Raw genomic sequence first — 19,368 nt, forward strand, 5'->3', positions numbered from 1 at the left:
ATTTTCTTTGACAAATAATATATCTCATCATAATGTATTGTTAGTGATGTGTGGAATGTGACTCATTTCCCTGATGGCAGAGATTTGAAGATTTCAAGATTTCTGGAAGATCCTGTCTCACCTTCTCATGACATCTAAACACATACACAAAAAAGCTTTGTGATAAAGAAAAATGGACCCTCACCATCATCACTGGTGATCTTCAGGGATGTGTTCTGTCTCCACTGCTATTTTTCTGTACTACTAATAGCCACTCTGTCAAGCTCCTTAAGTTTATAGATGACCTCCTGGTGAGGATGAGAAGTCTGAATACAAATGGGAGGTCAAACAGGTGGCTGCTTGGTGCAGTCACAACAACCTTGAGCTGGACACGTTCAGAACACTGGAGATGGTAGTGGACTTCAGAAAAAAACGCTCCATACCTATGCCCCTCAGCCTTCTGGACAGCAATGTGGCTACAGTGGAGTCATTCAGAATCCTTTGCTTTACCTTTTCCGAGGACCTGACATGGGTGACACACATTAACTCCATTGTGCCAAGGCTCAGATCCAGCTAAGAAAGTGAAATGTGCCACGTAGAACACAGTTCTACTCAGCCATATTTGAGCCTGTCCTATGTTCCTTTGTCACTCTGTCACCAAATTTCACAGAAGGAAACAACAAACAGACAGGACCACTGAGAGGATTATTACAGCCCCCTGCCCAAGAACTCTATAGCTCCAGAATAAAGAAACATGCAAGTAGAATCACTCTGGACTCATTCTGCTCTCTGGTTGGCGCTACAGAGCACCTAAATATACTTTTTTTACCTTGTATGTTTGAACATACTTGACAATAAAGCACATTCTTATTTTGAAAAACATCAGGGTTTCACTGCAAATTAATTATTTACTCTCATTTACAAACTGAAATTTTAAGAGAGGATTCTAAATGACTATCCATTTTATCTAGTTTATCTAGTCTAGTAGATAATAATACACAAAGATACATGAGGGGCAATGTGCATGCTCAGTTTTGTCTTGAAAAATGCAGTGATGCATTTTACATATATGTGTGATGAGAGCTGTATTGCTTTGTGTTGAAATCTTGAGGTAAAGTGGTGAAAGTAGGTCACTGAATAAAATAAACTCAATCTTATTAGGAGTGAACCGATCATATTCACATATTTTCATCGGTTAGTTAGTTACGCTATGTGTTTACATACCATTAGAATCAAAATCCCATAATGCTCTATAAGACACTAGTTCGACTCTCATCTCAATCAAAGAAGAAGGAAGTTTTATTTCTTTTGTTTACAGATTCACAACAAATACATTTGTGTTTACTATCCAATTAAGCTGAAAGTGTCCTCACCTTGTATGAAATAAAGATTAATAAGACAGGCAGAAATTTCAAATAGTTTCGACTCTGACCAGCTCCCAGGGCCTGGTGCTGCAGGAGGTCTGTGGGATTAATAATGTAAAACTCAGCGGTAAACAAATAGGACATAAACCAGGAACAGCTATTAAACCTTTTCTTTGTTCTTGTACCTGCATTAAGACATAAGCAGATTAGATTCATGTGGATGTGGGATATTAATCATGATTTCAAACTTTACTTTCAGATTTCTGACATTGTTTAGTTTGTTTTATTTATTTCCTATGTCTAAATAAGTTTTGCACACAATTTATTGGATGCAATCTCTGTTCTGAAGATTCTTTAAGCATGAAGCCTCTGTAAATGATCCAAAATGCAGCTGCCCGGCTTGTTTTCAACACCCCCACCCCCCACCCCCCCGCTGCGATCCCTCCGCTGGCTTCCGGTAGCTGCAGCATCAGATTCAAAACACTGATGCTGGCCTACAAAGCCAAAACCAGACCAGCTCCCTCTTACCACAAAGCCCTCATCACTCCTCACACTGCACCCCACACCCTCTGATCTACCAGCACTGCTCGACTGGTTCCACCATCTCTCAGGGTAAGAGGTAAGTGTACTACAAGACTCTTCTCTGTTCTGGCACCGAGGTGGTGGGATGAACTTCCCCTAGAGGACAGCTGAGTCACTGGCTATTTTCAAGCGGCGGTTGAAGACCTACTTATTCAGGAAACACTTCAACTAGCACTTCTTTCCTTATCTTTTGCATTTAAAAAAAACAACAACAACAAAAAACACAACCTTTGACACTTTTTTATTCAATGTTAGAGATTTAAGCACTTATGTACATACAGCCAAATGCTGTAAATGTAAATGTAAATAAAGCAGACTCATAAAGCATTTTAAATTGATGTCATACAGACCTTCTACAAACAGCTGTAGATGGCAATGTCAGTACACTGAAATACAAAAACAACTACCATGGTCCGGAGGAAAAACTTCCTAAAATGATATTAGGAAGAAACCTTAAGAGAAACCAAACACAGAAAGGAAGATTGTTCACATCAAGTAAAATTATGCAGTGAAACAAGACTACAATTTGCTTCACTTGTTGTGGGCCTTCCTTTGGATGAAGCCTAAACCAATGTAAAGGAGAAATAAAAATGTTCTTTATTTTCAGTGAATCTTAGTAACCCTAAGTAATCTAAGATCTCCTCCCACCACTCAGCCCACAGAGCACTCAGTCGTCATAGATACTACAGCTCAATTGTAATTGAATGAGAGAAGGCTACTGGAAGGAAACTCTCCTAATGTATTTCACATTTTCTCATAAAAGTAAACATACTACATCTCTCATACATAATGCTTAACAAGAACCCTCAACTATTGGACATACACACTGGGAGTATTGGAGGTACTGGCAACCAACACACGATACAATTCCATTTCTCTTTGCCTCACCTGGGTGACGTAAGTACCCATTCTCTCATATTTGTTATAGACAAATGGCAGTGAGGGCCTTATGCTCTGAGTCCTGGGGCCTCCACTAATGCTGTTTTGTGGTCAGAGGAAGCATGCTGGCTGGCAGCTTGAGTTGTGCCAGCAAAATACGAGAAGCTGCATACAAATCTCCAATAAATGGAAGCAGACCCAGGAAACCCTTAAACTGTTTTAGTGAGTGTTGCCTATGCACGACAACTTGGATTTTCTCATTCACTGTGTTGATGCTTTTACCCTCCATGCCCTAGTTAACTAGGTACTTCTAGTCAACTCCCTCTACAATAAAGTTGCACTTTTTATGGTGCTGTTTAAGTTTTCTGTCAGTTAGTGTTCAAAGAGTGGCCATGGGCAGAAATGTCCTTCAGAATACTTTTAAATGTGGCTGTGGCCTTGCAGGGTGAAACAGCGAAGCCAGAGACACCTGCTAGTGACCTAAGTGAAGGTCTGTGAAGAGAACAGGATGAATCTGAAGACAAAATCAACGATTGTCTGAGTCTCACTGCTTCCCGATAACTTCAGTTTGTAGTCCACAGGAACACAATGGTATTCTTATTTCAATCACCAGCAAAATGATGACTCTCTGATGCCTGCTCACTCAACCTGTTGGATGGTTTTGTTATCAGCCTCCTGCCAGCAAAGGTTGAATGAATTTGCTGAATATTCATAGATATTCCAGTGCCTAGGTTACGATGCACTAATTCTATCTTAAATTTGCATAATAACCTTTTTTATTTTTATCATGCATAAAATGCTATTCACAAAATTGCAGCCTTATGCATGTGTCTTATTTTTGTATTCAAATATATAGTTTGAATAGTTTTTTTTGTTTGTTTGTTTTTTTGCACAGCAAAGCCAAAATTAATAATAAATTTGACAAATCATAATAAATTAGATTAATAAAGTTGATATCCCTCACTGTTACAACTTCAGACACTATTCCCCCTCCTCACCACCAGAGGAAGCCATCGCAAGAATACTGAGAATTTGAGGTTATAAGGTTCCTGTTCTAGTGTATTTATACCATGCTAACGTTAATTTTTTTTGCATTAACAGCCATTTGACGTAATTGTCAGCTTGTTGTATCAAGCTGTTTGTTGTTTCCTTGTTTATGACCTTGTTCTTTTTCCCTGTTTTCCTGCTTTTTGGATTGTGTTTTTTGGATTTGTTTGCCACATTGGCTGATTTTACTGGAACACTGCCTGTCTACTGACTATATTTTCTGCTCATTGTCTTTGGATCTGTTTGCCTTGTTGTATGCTATTGGTTTTTGACTCTCTGTTTGTTTTTTCATACATTTTTGAATTTTGGCTTTATATTATACGCATTGTGTGTTTGAATAAACTGCGGATGTCCAGCGGATTTTAGTCAGTTCCAAGCCCTCTCTGCACACCAACGTTAGCCACCTACCATAAGTAGCTCATGGCCTTGCAAAATGCCAATGCTCACCTGCTCCAACCCCTTCACACGCTACCCACTGATAGACCAGAACCTATCAAAATAGCAAATTTGGAGAAGTTCAATGGCTTTATTAATCACTGCAAAGGCTTCCTTCTTCCACCAACTCGAGGCATATTTAGAAGACACTACCTATGTCGCTGCTCACTGGGAAGGCCCTGGCTGCTGTTTGGGACAAATGACATTCAGGTACGTGTGTCTTACTCCTACTTTTCCCAACTGATCCAAGACATCTTTGAGTATCCAGCAGGGGGAATGGACATGTCTGATCAGCTGTTGTGACTCTGTCAATGCTCAGAATCTGCTGCACAAAGTAGGTGGAATGATACAGCTGTGAGGGCAGTCTTTCGTCTTTTGGGAGGTATTACATGTCGAGAAGGCTTGCAAGGAACACGATGGGACATTGGCGCAGGATTATATTGATGAAGCCCAAGCAGCAGGGTTTATCCCTCCCTCCATGTCACCAGCTACACTGGGGTTATTCTTCATTGGGGTTATTATTCGTTATTCTTCTGGGGGCCTTCCACGCCCCCAGAAGGGCAAAATGAATACTTGGTTATACTATATGGCCTAACTAACCACCTGCAGTATTCCAATTGTTTGTGAATCCCATCTTTTGGGATTGGTTGAACTCCATCATCTACCTCAATGATATGGAGGGCCTGAGTTTTAGAGTATATCAGTATGTCAGCCATGAAAATCCTGGGATACACTCAAAACACCAAAAGGCTGTCAAGCCTGGTGGTCCCTTGTCTTTATTCACTTCAATTTTACAGTGACGTACAAACCCATCACCAAGAACAGTAAAAGTAGATGCCCTTTCCCACCACCACAACCATGCTAACAAACCTCCCACATCTGAACCCACCCTGCCACCATCATCATTGTGCCCATCAAGTGGGATATAATGTAGGAAACTGAACATGAGCAAGCCAATGAACCCATGGCCACGGAGTGCCCGCCTACCAAGCTGTACATCCCCCAAAACATTCAACAAAGGTTCATCTGGTGGGTTAATATGACAATGCATTTTGGTGGTCCTCATTGACTACAGATATCAAAGACTATGTTGAAGTGTGTTCCATCTGTGCCCAAGTCAGAACATCCTGCCAGCTATTCTGTGTTAAAACCCCTTAACATAACCCACTGCCCATTGTGTTACATTGCCATAGACTTTGTAACAGACCTCCCAGACTCTCAGGGCTGCATTGCCATCTTAGTAACGGTAGACTGCTTCTCCAAGGCCTGTAAACTTATGCACCTGATGGGCCTTCCAACGTCAATGAAAACTGCTAAAATGCTCATAGATGCCTTCGGTGCAATTATTCATAAACATGGTATTAGCTTCCACTGTTATGCTGAAGACACAGAGCTATATGTTTCAGCTAAGTCAGATGTGACCTTAATAAGATTGAAGATTGTGTGAAGAACAACAGGCAAACTAACTTCCTTCTGCTTAACTCTGACAGACAGAAGCACCACATGCAGCCAAAAGTAAGCTTTCTAATTACAGAGTAACTCTGGATAATCTTGCTTTCATCATGTGCAAAAGTGAAATGCCTTGGTGTGATTATTGACTGATCTCTCATTTGAAGCTCAAATAAATAATATCACAAGGGTAGCCTAAGAAACATTGCTAGGATAAGGAATATGATGTCACTAAATGATACAGAAACACTAGTTCATGGATTTGTTACCTCTATGTTGGATTACTGTAATGCTTTAGTGTCTGGATGTTCCAATAGAAGCATAAACAAGCTCCAGTTAGTCCAGAAGTTATGAACAGATCTAAAGGGTTCATGGGCATAGTGTTTGGTGAACTGGGATGTCTGGATGCTGTTGCCTTGCCACCCTCACAAGCCACTCAGGTTTGCTGACTGTGGAGTGGTGGGATGCTTTTACATCTCAGGAAGATCTCATGTCTGTGTCACCTTCTGGCTCTCCCTTACAGTTATGCTGTCATAGCTGGTCTTGCAGGAGTCCCTGTCTGCACTTTGCACATAATGTACATTGTCCATTACATGATTACAGTCTTACCCACCCCACAATCTCCCGGTTGAGCTATACATGCCACTCGTGAGATCCAGTATTCTATAACCTACTTTATCAATCCTGACGTTCTACCCCTCATTGTAGTATCATCTGCCAGGAATTGATCTGCATGCTCAGCCAGTGACTCATGGGATTGCTGTGGAAGGGGCTGCCCTGAGGCTGTTATGCCTTCGAACCACTGTTGCATCAGTCAGCTGTATAGTCTAGCCTTTATCAGCAATCATTTGAAGATGTTGGCAGGAAGGAATTAGTGTTGGGTCTGTTGTGAACTCAGTATTTGTAGAACTTTGTAGAAAAGACATTATTTACATTTTCGTTATTTCCTGTCCATTATCACTCAAATGAGGATGGGTTCCCGTCTGAGCCTCATTTCATCTCAGGGCGTTTTTACTTGCCACCTTGCCTTCCTATTAGAGATAGGTATAGATGTTAGAGATATATAGTTACTTAATTTTAAACTTAATTTTATTTACTGTTTCTGTACTTCTGTAATGCTGCTTTCAGACAATGCAAATTGAATCGTAGAACACATCTTCAGGAACTACAGAATACCGATTGTTTCTGAAAGTGGGAACCAGTTCACCTCCAGGATATTGCAGGAAATTTGTAAAATCCTGGGAATTAATATAAGCCTCAACTCAGGGTACCACCCACAATCTAATGGCCAAGCTGAGTGCGTCAACCATGCAATTGGGTATAAACTGAGAACTTGTAGGGAGCAACAGCGCTGGAGTGATTTTGTTGCTTGACCAGAATATATGACGCACACATTCACAAACCTCACCCCATTAAAGTTCATGTTGGGCTACCAGCATCCACTATTCACATTGTCAGATGAACCACTGGACATCCAGTCAATAGACAAATGGTTCACCCAGAGCCAAGAAACCTGGGAAAGTGCCCATGTACACCTCTAGCTGCCCGTCCGACACCAGGAACTGCAGGCCAACTGTCGGCAATGCCCTCACCCTCCCTACCGGCCAGGTCAAATGGTGCGACTCTTCACAACATGTTACAACATTGAAATTACCTTGCAAAAAGCTCAGCCCCTGATTCATTGGCCCCTTCAAAATACTGCTTAGCAGTCACTTACTGCCTGCAACTTCTGCCACAGTACCGCATCTTGCCTTCCTCCCTCCTCTCCCTCCTCAATCCTGCTCATGCCCCTCCATCTAATAAGGAACCCCCAGCCACACCCCCAGCCACCGCTGGAGGTCGATGGAGCTCCAGCATATATTTATTTGAATGTGTTTGTATTTATACGCAATGAGAAAGTTTGAGGTGACTGAGGTGACTGTAGGGAGGAAAAACTTCCTTAGATGGTAAAGGAAGAAACCTTGAGAGGAACCAGACACAAAGGGGAACCTCAACCTCATATGGGTGACACTGAAGGGTGTGATTATTGAGTTTCCATATCTACTAAAGAGTAGATGCCAACTATATTTATCAGACTGTATATTTATCTCACTCATCATCTGATTTATTACTAAAATCTGAAAAACCTTGTTTATGCAGTCATCTAGTCCAGATGATTCCCAGAAACTTTATTCATTTATTTATTTTAATTATTTAATTAAATTATTATTATTTAATTATGTTAAAAAAGGTTGTAATGATGCAAGTATAAATTTAGGATAAATTAAAATAAACCGGAAATAAAACTTTGTTTGCTCCGATTAATTATGACAGTTAAATGACAACGTCAATCACAATTTACAGCACAAAAACATGCGCTAGCTAGATGCACATTTGGTGATTTGCTAAACAGTGATTGGTCTATTTTGAGATCTAAACTTGATACAAAATGAAACGGTAGTTATGAAGTTATAAGTTATAAAAGGCACCAGCCAACGCTGTATGCTTGTTACAGGCAGCTTGTTCATATTCTGTCTGTAAGCATTTCACAGTTATGGGATGTATTTGTTTTTGTCCATAATCTCTTAATAAAATAGCCTTGCTTAGAGATTGTGTTCCTTTTTGTTTTAGCTCTGTCAGTCTGTAAGCAAATCGCAAATCCTCACAAGCTGTTGGAGGAAAACACAGAGAGAAGAGATGGGGGGGGGGGGTCATGGGTCATCAGCAGTCTAATATTGGGGTCGCGGTCTGAGAAGTTTGGGAACCCCTGATCTAGTCTGTCATGGGGCAGCAGAACCTGCTAATCTTCTGCTAGGGTTTTCACACCCAACAAAAAACACTGAGTATCCTGGGGTGGAAATGCCTTGTTGATAAGAGAGGTCAGATGAAAATGGCAGACAAGTTTAGTCTGCCAGGACAGATATGGAAACTCAAATAATTTAATAAAATTTATTTGTATAGCACTTTTAACAATTCACATTGTCTCAAAGCAGCTTTAAAGAAGTATAGAAGCAGAAGGAAAATAAATCAAATAAATTCATTCATTCATTCATTCATTTTCTACCGCTTATCAGAACTTCTCGGGTCACTCAGGCGTCATCGGGCATCGAGGCAGGATACACCCTGGACGGAGTGCCAACCCATCACAGGGCACACACACACACTCTCATTCACTCACACACACACACACACACTACGGACAAATTTCCAGAGATGCCAATCAACCTACCATGCATGTCTTTGGACCGGGGGAGGAAACCTGAGTACCCGGAGGAAACCCCCGAGGCACGGGGAGAACATGCAAACTCCACACACACAAGGTGGAGGCGGGAATCGAACCCCCAACCCCTCAGGTGTGAGGCCACTAAGCCACCGTGCCCCCCAATAAAATAAATTATTAATAATAATAAGAAGAAGAAAAATAAATTAATACATACATTTTAAAGTATTAATTTAATTTAAAATTTTTAAACTATTTATATCTAACATTTATCCCTAATGAACAAGCCGGAGGTGATGCTGGCAAGGAAAAACTCCCTGACATGATATGAGGAAGAAACCTTGAGAGGAACCAGATTCAGAAGGGAACCTCATCCTCATACACAATTTTCTTACCATTTTCCAGCCTTCAGATGTCCATTTTCAGTAAGTGCCCAACCTCAGGTTCCAGTTGCTGACTGACAGGAGGTTGGTCACAGAGAGTGCTTCTACTCTTCAACTACACAAAACACAAAACCCACTGATTATTGGTTGATTAACCGCTATGGTAGGAACTGGGATGGATTATAAAACATGACATAAGAACCTCTTATGTATTAACCTCTAATCATATATTCAAGTTCATATATTCAGTAGATGTACTGAATTTCACAGTGTAAACTGTTCACATTCCTGTATATGTATGTATTAAACAGAGGCCACTGTTTGTTGTCTATTTAAACTAGCTTAACTTTTATAGACAATAAGCAAAAAGCACAGAATAAGACTGATCAGAAACCATAACTAGTTCAAATTAGTTAACACTTGAGATCAAAATTTACAGAAAGGAACATTTAAACCTAATAAAATTATATAAAAGTGCTCTTTAAAATCCTTACAGCCTGTTTGTGCACCCAGCTTAACTAATTTCTTACATAATAAGATCCCAAAAATGCCAACAAAATGCCAACTGGAGATTGGCTGAAGGTAGAATTAGTTTGTTTAAGGAAGAGAGGACCAAACAACTGCACTTCTGTTCTATTGTATAAGCCAAAATTTACTGGACATCTTTTATAGAAGATGGAGCTGCCTTTCATTAAAATTCTGAGCTTGTCAGCAAAAGCCTAGCTAATGACCTCCAATGCCACTGTAGCCCCTTTCTTATCCACACAAAGGAAACTCTAAGAAATAAGAAATTAACTGGATTAAAAGATGTTTAAATCTTTAATTGCTTTCCTACAGCATTATTTTTATTTAATGCATTTATTTTGTATTAATTCATCCTATTGCTATTCCAGTAAGATTTTTGTTTGTTTGTTTATTGCCAGAATTCTGCCTTTCTAAAGTAAAATGTGTGTTTTGTATATGCCATGACAGTCCCTTCTATTCTAAACTGCTCTTTTATAAGTGTCAGTGGCAACCATGTTTGAGATGTAAGAATGTGCCTTGGCCTGCTATAGCAAATAGGTTGTTTGTTCTGAGCTCTCTGACAAATCCGTCTCTCCATGACGTCGATCTCTGTAGTGTGGGCAGAGTTACAGAGTGGAAAACTGTGTTCCTGCCAAAGCAAGTGCCTAACTATAAACATTATTTCACATTACAGCAAAAATAACAACTGTTACAAGGCTGAAGGTAAATACTATGATATTTGACATGAAATCAATAAAATAGCTGTAATGCGTCCTATTGCCACCAGGGGACAGTGATGAGAATCAAAGTTGGTGAATTAAATATATACGTTATATATTTTCTCAAAGATATTGAGTCAAATGGAGATATTCACCCCAGAGAAAAATGTGGATAGAAACATATGTAGATATGAAGAAAGTGATATAAATTATATAATCATATAGTATTAATGGATGATGGACTTTATTTATAACAAATCAGATAGTGGTGTGACGAACTGTGAAGCTGATGCTCACAAACCAAAAGGCCTTTGTTACTCAGGGTTGAGCTCTCGCACTTGGTTTTTAATTCAGTGGTGAAAGATCTACATGTTGTTTCAGAATGAGTTGTGTGAGTATGGTTTTAGTCATGGTCTGTTAAGGTGGATCACTGCAGTCCAAACAGAACTGGGAACAGGAAGCTGAGTGTTGGCTGGAATTCACATGAATACTGGGTGAAAAATATAGAAATATAGTATCTCATTGTTTTATAAATTAATCATTAATCATAAAATGATAAATCATTAGTTCCTTGATGTATGTGACCAAAAGACATCAGCACAAGCTGAATACGAGGAGTTGGTTTCACTTCTCTTTGTGCTGTTTTGGGTTTATCTCTTAAATTGTTGGTACGGTAACAAAAAAAATTCAATTCAAGTGATCCTTTTGGTTTACACCCTACTTCTTCATCTGCCTATACTGTATAATCAGTTTGGACGTCTCTGGCAGGCTGTCTGAGAGTTGTAAGTGGACTTCCAAGATTAAATGTGTATATACTATTAATATAATACAATCATTTATTTTTGTACTTGAGGATTACTGTTGTTTTGCTTCAGCCAGCAATTAAAATATAATCTCTTTACCAACAACAGGGTTTTCCTTTCCCCTAGAAATGAGAGCTGGATCTACAATAAGGAGTTGTCTTATTTACGGCTGGTTTTATGTGACGTGTAAGTATCAGCAAGGTGTTAATACACTGTGTGGGTAAACGTAAAACCACCACAAGAAAAAAAACCATGAGGTGACCATCTGCAGAATGTGTGGCTCAGAGGGGGGAACAGAGAGAGGGAGGAAGGAAGGGAAGAAAGAACGAAAGAGAGAGAGCGAGAGAGAGAGAGAGAGAGAGAGAGAGAGAGAGCTGTGATTGTCTCAGGGGAGTCAGAGGAGAAGCCTTGAGGCTATCGACTTCAACACAAGAGAAAAACCTGACCTTTACCAGCCCCACAGCAGTGATGGCAGTGAGACAGTGGCATATATTGTCAGAGAGAACGGTATAGAGTGTGATATCTGACACAAAACTATACAACCACAGACTTCTTTCTCCAGCCTACATGGACAGTGAAGCGAAGCTAATGCACTTTAACTATTCAGTGTGTAAAAGGACATTCTACTCAGCAGAGGCTGCAAACTTCACACGGGGCATTATTATTTCATTATAATTATCTTTGAGCAGGAGGTAGAGTGACTTTAATTGTAATCTTCGAGTCCATGTGGTGTCCCTGAGTATGTAGGATGCTGAAATCTGAACTGACATTTTTATTTTAATGTTTGTTTTTATATTTGCTTTTCAGACCACATTTTTGGAGCAGCAGGCTGTTTAAAAAAGAACATTAACAACAGCTTATTATTTTAAATGTTTGTATTATTATTATTATTATTATTGTTGTTGTTGTTGTTGTTGTTGTTGTTGTTGTTGTTAAAACACTCATAGATAAATATTATATAAATGTCTGCTAAGTAATACATTTTTCACACATGTACACAAGAACAGGACAAAATCTGCATTTCATAAAGTCTTATTTGCTTCAATGTTTATTTTTCATACAACATACAGAAAGAATTATTTAAGAATAACACATTCATGATTTTTGATATTGGAAAATGATATTTAATAATGATAAATACTGCTCTTATAAAAACGTGATCAATGACAAAAGAAAGAAACACTTTAAACACTGAGTTTGTGTTGAAAGCTTTTGCAAATTTCTGTTGTAAAAAAAACATTTTAAACTAGTGTTCTTTAAAATGCTATGGCTAGTCTGAACACACAATATTCAGGTAACCAGCACCGGTGAAAAATCTCATCATCAAGTCTGGGCATCTGAGAGATGTTTGGTGTTTTCCTGATGAAGTAGAATCAACATGTAGAACTTTATGTTTCAATCAGAAATGAACATCTACCATGAATCCTGACTGTAATCTGAGATGATGTTGGCTGTCGTGTGAACGAATTAAGCCCTGACTGATACGTTTCGTCCCCGTATTTGAAGAGTGATTTAATGCAGAAACACCTTGAGAGTCTCAACTCTGTGCTGAATGCTAGTTTCACAACAAACAAAAGCAAACCAACAAAAACAGTCAGTACAGTACGTAACAACAGAATCACATCTAATTATTAAAATAAAGCAACAAAATAAAATAAAACAAAATGCCACTTAATACAGGATTGCTTCTGCCTTTCTTCTTCTCATAGTCCTTCCTCCTCCCTGCGAACATTTCACAGCCTGCTATTTTCAGGAGCGAAGGGGTCTCATCCTTTTCTTGGAGGCCACAACAGGCTTACTGCGCTTGCGTTGGTTTGCAGTTTGTGATTTAGCAGGACGCTGCACTGGAGCTGCCTTCACCACTTCTTCTGACTCTGGACTCTCATTCTCTGGTGATTGAAGAGATTTTCATTCAATTACACAAAAATACAAAAAATTCTATGTTTGAACAAATGATATTAGTTCATATCCATAAGACTATGAAAGAGAAAATTACCATCTTGTTCTTCAGTGCTGGATTTTGTGGCATCTACAAAACAAGGAATAATTAAAAACCTATGCACTTAAAATATCCACTAAAGTACATAGAAGAAGGTTGTGAAAAGTACAAAGTATAAAGTGTATATATATATATATATATATATATATATATATATATATATATATATATATATATATATATATATATATAAACCCTTATTCTTCCTCATTACTGAAAAATGTAAAAGAAGACACCTCCTAAAAAAATCTTCTTTTTTGTGTCTACATTTTATAACGCTGATCTAATCTAATGAGTGATCTAAGAATAAATATTAAAACAAACTCACCGGCTGTTGTCACATCATTGGCTTGAGGCTCTAAAAAGTACAAGGTTTGTCTTTAATGTCACATTTTTTAATTCAGAAATACATTCTATCATTCAGTGAGAAATATTTGTTACTCACCAGCAGCCTGGCCTGTTTCTGCACTTGTGCTGCTTGCATCTTTAATAAAAATTCTTATTTTAATCAGTCTGACATTAACATTTTAATATTGAAATTTTTACATTTTCTCAAAATGCCAGAACAGCTGTGCTTTTTCTTACCAGCTGTGGCTCCATTATAAAAATGTGGCTCACCTGTAAATGATAAATCATAAATCACAATGATATATCACATGTTTACTACGTGCCATAATCTGGATTGAATGATCAGGAGTTTCTTTATAAAAGTGTCATACATAAAATGAACATAAAAAGCTGAGATATTGTTTTGGATCGTTATTGATTTGTTAAATAAATTTACAGTTTGATATGCTGGAACAGTCATATATTAATAAGAATGATAAATTAATACCCTCTTCACAAAACTGATAACATTACAATGATGGCACTAGAGGGCAGTCAAATACTGAACTGTTTCAGGAGTTCGCTTTTGTAGCAAATGCTCTAACACCTTGTGTGTTTATCATGAATCATTTTATAATAAATGTTTGTGATGATTCTGTGTGTAAATAAAAGCTAAATTTTCAAATAGAATTGCTTCTAAAGTAATAAATAAAATAAACTCAAGCCATACAAGATCTGAAAACTACAACAAACTCACCCTTGGGCTGGTCAGGTGACACAGAGTTCATGCTTTCTGTGAGGATAACCATAAAGGACATCACTGAGAGTCACAAAGATAAACACACTGCACACTGTGACATGAATCCTGAACACTGAGTGGGTGTGTAGACTCACCAGTGGGAGCTTCATCAGACGTCGAGTCCTGATCTTTAGACGAAATGAAAAACAGTGGATTAAAAGACTAGGCTAGAATATAATTTATTAATCATTATTATTATTATTATTATTTTTTATATGTTACATATATATTTCTCTACGATATTAATGTTTCTTACAGACATACCTGTTCCAGTGGACATGGCTTGAAGACCCCCATTTGCTTCAAAATAAATAATAATAATAATAATAATAATAATAATAATAATAATAATAATAATAATAATAATAATAATAATAATAATAATAATAATATAAAGTTCCATTTAGCTTAGGATTATTATGCTGAACGTTAACTACCTATAACATACATTTCAGTAATTGTACTGAGCAATAAACATAATTTTTATGCATTGTCATTTTTGTTATATATCAGAAGATCAAATAATATACATATACATGTGTTAGCTACAGTTTTACACTGGGTGTAAATTAAGATTATTACATGAATATCCACAGTTTCTTTATCATTTTTACTAAATACTCACCTGTATCCAGGTCCGCTTCAGCAAGCAGCACTGCTAGTGTGCAGAAGATGATAATATTCCTGGATAATTAAAAAAGAAAAAAGATATGACATGATCTGAGAATAAATTCGATTTTTAAATTGTGAATGTCATTTGGTGCCATAGTCTAAAATTCTGAACTGATTTTATCACCGATATTATTCACCCATGCAGGAATAGAGGGACACATTTATGAAGAAACAGAAGAAGAAACATCCAAGTGCCGATCAATACTCACATCTTAAATGTCTCTTGATGTTGAGAGTTACTCTGGACACCAAGAGACATTTAAGATGCAAGTCCAGAGGGACATGGATATGTAGTTATAATTGGTAATTTTCAGAAGGCACACTGAATAATTCATGATTGACAATGTGATAAACAATTTAATTCGGCAGTATGTCTATCAAAATTAAAGAATTGTTTTGTACAAGAACAAGACAATATAACATCATATTCAGAACATATAGAGTGTTGTTAAGTCGAGTTTCATTATAATATCCCATAGCATCCAAGTTAAGCAAACTCTCTAGTACTATAGGTCTGTATCCTGACATATGCCATGCAGGCAGTTGAAAAGAATATTATATGTCACTGTGGAAGCTTATTAATCATTATGTGAAGTTCTAATTTTAATATCGACATTAAACCTGATGAAGAAATAAATAAAACGAATGAACACAAAGGTTATGACAAACAGAAATCACAAGCAATTCACAATGAATATAATCTTAGGGTTGATTAAAATATAACATACAACACAAGACAACAATCATGTAGAATATCTTATTACCTGGTCAACATGTTCAGAGGTCTTTCTCGCGTGCTGCAATCTACAGTACAGGGCTAATATTGCACTTTCACAGCTCCTGGAAAGGGATGAGATATCCTGGCTTTTTATATGTATCCAAAGTACACTGGGAATGTGGGAGGAGAGACCCTTATTGTGAAAGAAGAGGACAGGGGGAAAACACCAACAGCTTGAATTACATTAATTGTGTAGCTTAATGTAAGGATTCCTATATCGCTTACTTTCCTACATTTTATTTAAAGGTTTTTTTATTACCCCTCCACACTGGCAAATTGTTGCCTTACACTAAACCTTTTGTTATCAACTGCATATTTAACATTAAATACTTCACTATTGATTCACCACACACAAAATACATTCCAAAAGACCCCCAACCCTCTCCCCTTCCCTCACCTCCCTCTCTCTCTGTGGAAAGTTCAGTATCTACGTTACACTCGCTGAGGTAGTGTTAAGCTGGTGCCAGGTACCAAGGTCATGGCTGCGCACTGAGCTGTTTGGTGAAGTTGATGACGGCAAACTTTGACCAGTAGGCCTGAACCTGGCCACTGTGAATGCATCCAGTCTCTCGAGTCTAGATTTTCCTGCATCACACTGGAGGAAAACGTACTTAACAGGGGGATTCCCAGGGTCACTGAGGGCAGCTTTTTTGGAAAGAAATGGTAATTTAATTAGGCTGTAAATCAATAGCGACCTGGCAGCGGATTAGTGGAATTTTTACTCTTTAAGAAGGTTGGTGTTGGGGAAATGGAACCTGTTTTTGCCTTATTGACAAATTGCCAAAGATAAAGTTCCAGGCCACCGATGTAGGCATTGTAGAAAACTACTTTTGGAAAGCGTAGGTGATCTGTACACAGTAAGTTCATCTTTCTTTAAAAGTAATGTTTATGAGAACCTCTGACTTAAAAAACAAACTTTACATTTAATCCCAGTCTATGAAGATAATTCTGTGAAACAATGCTGTGTTCACAAGACCAGGCAGCAGTGAGTTAAGTCTAATGTGACAATTAAAGCATTTGTGACTTTGACATATTCACAAAAATACTTTTTGTTTCTTTAAGAGATTGATTTCCTAAGTTTTCATGAAATAAATAAATCAATAATGTATAAGGTATGAAATAAAAGTGAAGAAATGAATTCTCTCATTATACAGTGAGACATTTCTTACAGTTGATGTGTTGGAAGCAGGAAAATGGTGTTTATCAATCTGAGTGACAAGAGCCAAATTGTGATGGCTAGACAATGGGTTTAGAGCATCTCCAAAACAGCACGTCTCATGGGGTGTTCTCGGTATCCAGTGTTTAGACCCCTTTAGAAAATACAACCAATAAACCAGAGACAGGGTCATAGTTGCTAAAGTCTCACTGATGGATCAAGTAAAGGCTCGCTGATCCGGCCTGATCCCACAGAAGAACTCCATTAGCACAAACTGCTAAGAAAGTGACTGGTGACTGACAGAAAGGAGTAGGAGTCAGAACATCACAGCTTTCTGCATATGGAGCTGCAGAGTGTCAGAGTGACCATGCTGACTCCTGTACACCACCCAAAGCTCCTACAACGGACACGTGAGCATCAGAAATGGACCTTGGAGCAATGGGAGAAGGAGGCCTGGTCTGATCGGTCACGTTTTCTTTTACATCACGTGTGAGTCACTTACCTGAGGATGAGACGGCACCAGGATGCACTGTGGGAAGAAGGTGAGCCGGAGCAGGCGGTGTGATGCTCTGGGCAATGTTCTGCTGGGAAACCTTGGGTCCTGCATTCATGTGGATGTGACTTTGACACGTAGCACCGACCTGAACACTGATCCAGACCCAGTTCTCAAGGGGAATTTATACATACATACAAACCAGAGGCATTCATTTATTTAGATTATTAACAGTAATATATCTCTATGCCATAAACTTAAATCTAAATATATAACCATTATAATATCTCAAAATCCAAACCAGCACAAGCTAAACTTTTTACAATGCATAGAAATATCATGAATATTAGATAATTAGACAATATTATGCACAATTACTGCATATTTAATGAAAAAGGTATCAACTACAAATAAAGATTGGAATGTACAATCCTACTGAAAAAAGGGGGGGAATTCCATACAAACTGAAAATAAATGGCACGTTCCACACACTTACGCATCTAAGACTAATACCCTTATGTGTCCATAACAGGATAGCCGCTGTGGACATTCAATCTGTTGAGTCTTTTTGCGTTTTATCTGGCCGAATGAATGCCAAAAGTGAATGGGCTGTCTCCAGACAAGACAGGAAGTCTACTCATCTGGGTTTTATGTTTCCTGGATTTGTTTGAGCGCCTGTGGCAAAATAGAGCGGGCCCCTCTCAAGCTGAACAGAGGTTAGAGTTGTGATAATGGGCGAAAGTGGTTCTCTGTATTAGAGTTACATCTCACACGTCCTTCGTTCTGGTATTTAGAACTAGTTGGGTCTGCTCTCAAAGGATCTCTCTGTCTGTACACTAAAAGGATTTCTCTCTTTAAGTGTAAAGGGATAATTAACCTCAGTAAGTGCGCATTATGGCTGCTTAGCTGTCTTTTAATAGAATACATTTGTGAGGGAAGTCTTAGAAAGTTGGTAAGGTCAGATTTACATGTGTATGCAAGGAAGCCCCCGGACATTTGGGAATTTCAATCTAGTGCTTTTTTGTGGAAGGAAGTGACTGGATACCTGAATTACACCACATACACACACACACACACACACACACACACACACACACAAACCTGTACAGTTAAGTAAACTCTAAAGTACTGTGCATTGGATCTGTGTGGAAGCATTTGTCCTCTCTTGACCAACAATGCTTCATATTGACAAAGTAAATTTGGTAAATGGAGTATCATAATTTAGAGGCAACCTTCACTGCCTTCCATCATCATGAAAAATTACACTCTATAACCAGCACATACCAGACAGGATTTATTAAAAGACTGGTAGTACTAGATGGCTTTTTAATATAGACAGATTATCACAAGGCCTATTGCTTGCACTGTGGGAAAATAATCTGTAGACATTTACTACAGATGCGACAGTTATTTGACAGAACGGTTAACGCAGTTTTTTCAACAGGATTTGTTATACGTCCAAGAAGTTTGCCTGAGCATGCATGTAACACACTAGGCAAACAAATCAAATACTACTGATAGTTATTAAAGAGAAATACAAATAATGGAATCATGTAAATGCCAAACATATTTATAGAATACATGGTAAAATTGTGCAAGTGATATACAATGGTCTTAATTGTAGTTATTCTTTTTTAAAAATATACATCTGGTCAAAAGATGGTGGACACCTGACCATCACACCAAACTGTTCCCACAAAGTTGGAAACACACAATGGTCTAGAATGTATGCTGTAAGTTCATCTACTGAATAGAAAAACACATATTTGTAGCTGCCACTAATAATACAAAGGTGAAAACT

The 19,368-nt window shown here is 38.1% G+C and overlaps 1 protein-coding gene across 2 annotated transcripts; it reads right to left on the minus strand.

The window, feature by feature from the left end:
* Nucleotides 1-12,378: 12,378 nt before the first annotated feature.
* Nucleotides 12,379-16,090, minus strand: si:ch211-133n4.6 (uncharacterized protein LOC797776 homolog). 2 transcript variants are annotated; one of them, XM_047808037.1, is made up of 10 exons: nt 15,905-16,090; nt 15,094-15,152; nt 14,733-14,768; nt 14,564-14,596; nt 14,427-14,489; nt 13,928-13,960; nt 13,788-13,826; nt 13,671-13,700; nt 13,340-13,372; nt 12,379-13,232 (listed from the first exon to the last, which is right to left on the minus strand). In XM_047808037.1, the coding sequence occupies exons 1-10, from the start codon at nt 15,913-15,915 to the stop codon at nt 13,093-13,095; spliced, it is 477 nt and encodes a 158-aa protein (XP_047663993.1). In that variant the 5' UTR covers nt 15,916-16,090; the 3' UTR covers nt 12,379-13,092. The 2 variants fall into 2 exon arrangements, with proteins under 2 accessions (XP_047663993.1, XP_047663994.1); XM_047808038.1 differs by having other exon boundaries at nt 14,427-14,462; nt 15,905-16,052.
* Nucleotides 16,091-19,368: the final 3,278 nt, after the last annotated feature.

The sequence above is a fragment of the Tachysurus fulvidraco genome, chromosome 24, assembly GCF_022655615.1.
Source record: "Tachysurus fulvidraco isolate hzauxx_2018 chromosome 24, HZAU_PFXX_2.0, whole genome shotgun sequence".
Lineage (NCBI taxonomy): Eukaryota > Metazoa > Chordata > Actinopteri > Siluriformes > Bagridae > Tachysurus > Tachysurus fulvidraco.

Bases quoted from the DNA above. Each gene is read 5' to 3' on its own strand.
- si:ch211-133n4.6 (XM_047808037.1), bottom strand. The intron at 14,769-15,093 runs GTGAGTATTTAG...TTTATTTTGAAG, and splicing joins TGAAGCGGACCTGGATACAG to CAAATGGGGGTCTTCAAGCC. The intron at 13,233-13,339 runs GTAATTTTCTCT...TTCAATCACCAG, and splicing joins CAGCACTGAAGAACAAGATG to AGAATGAGAGTCCAGAGTCA.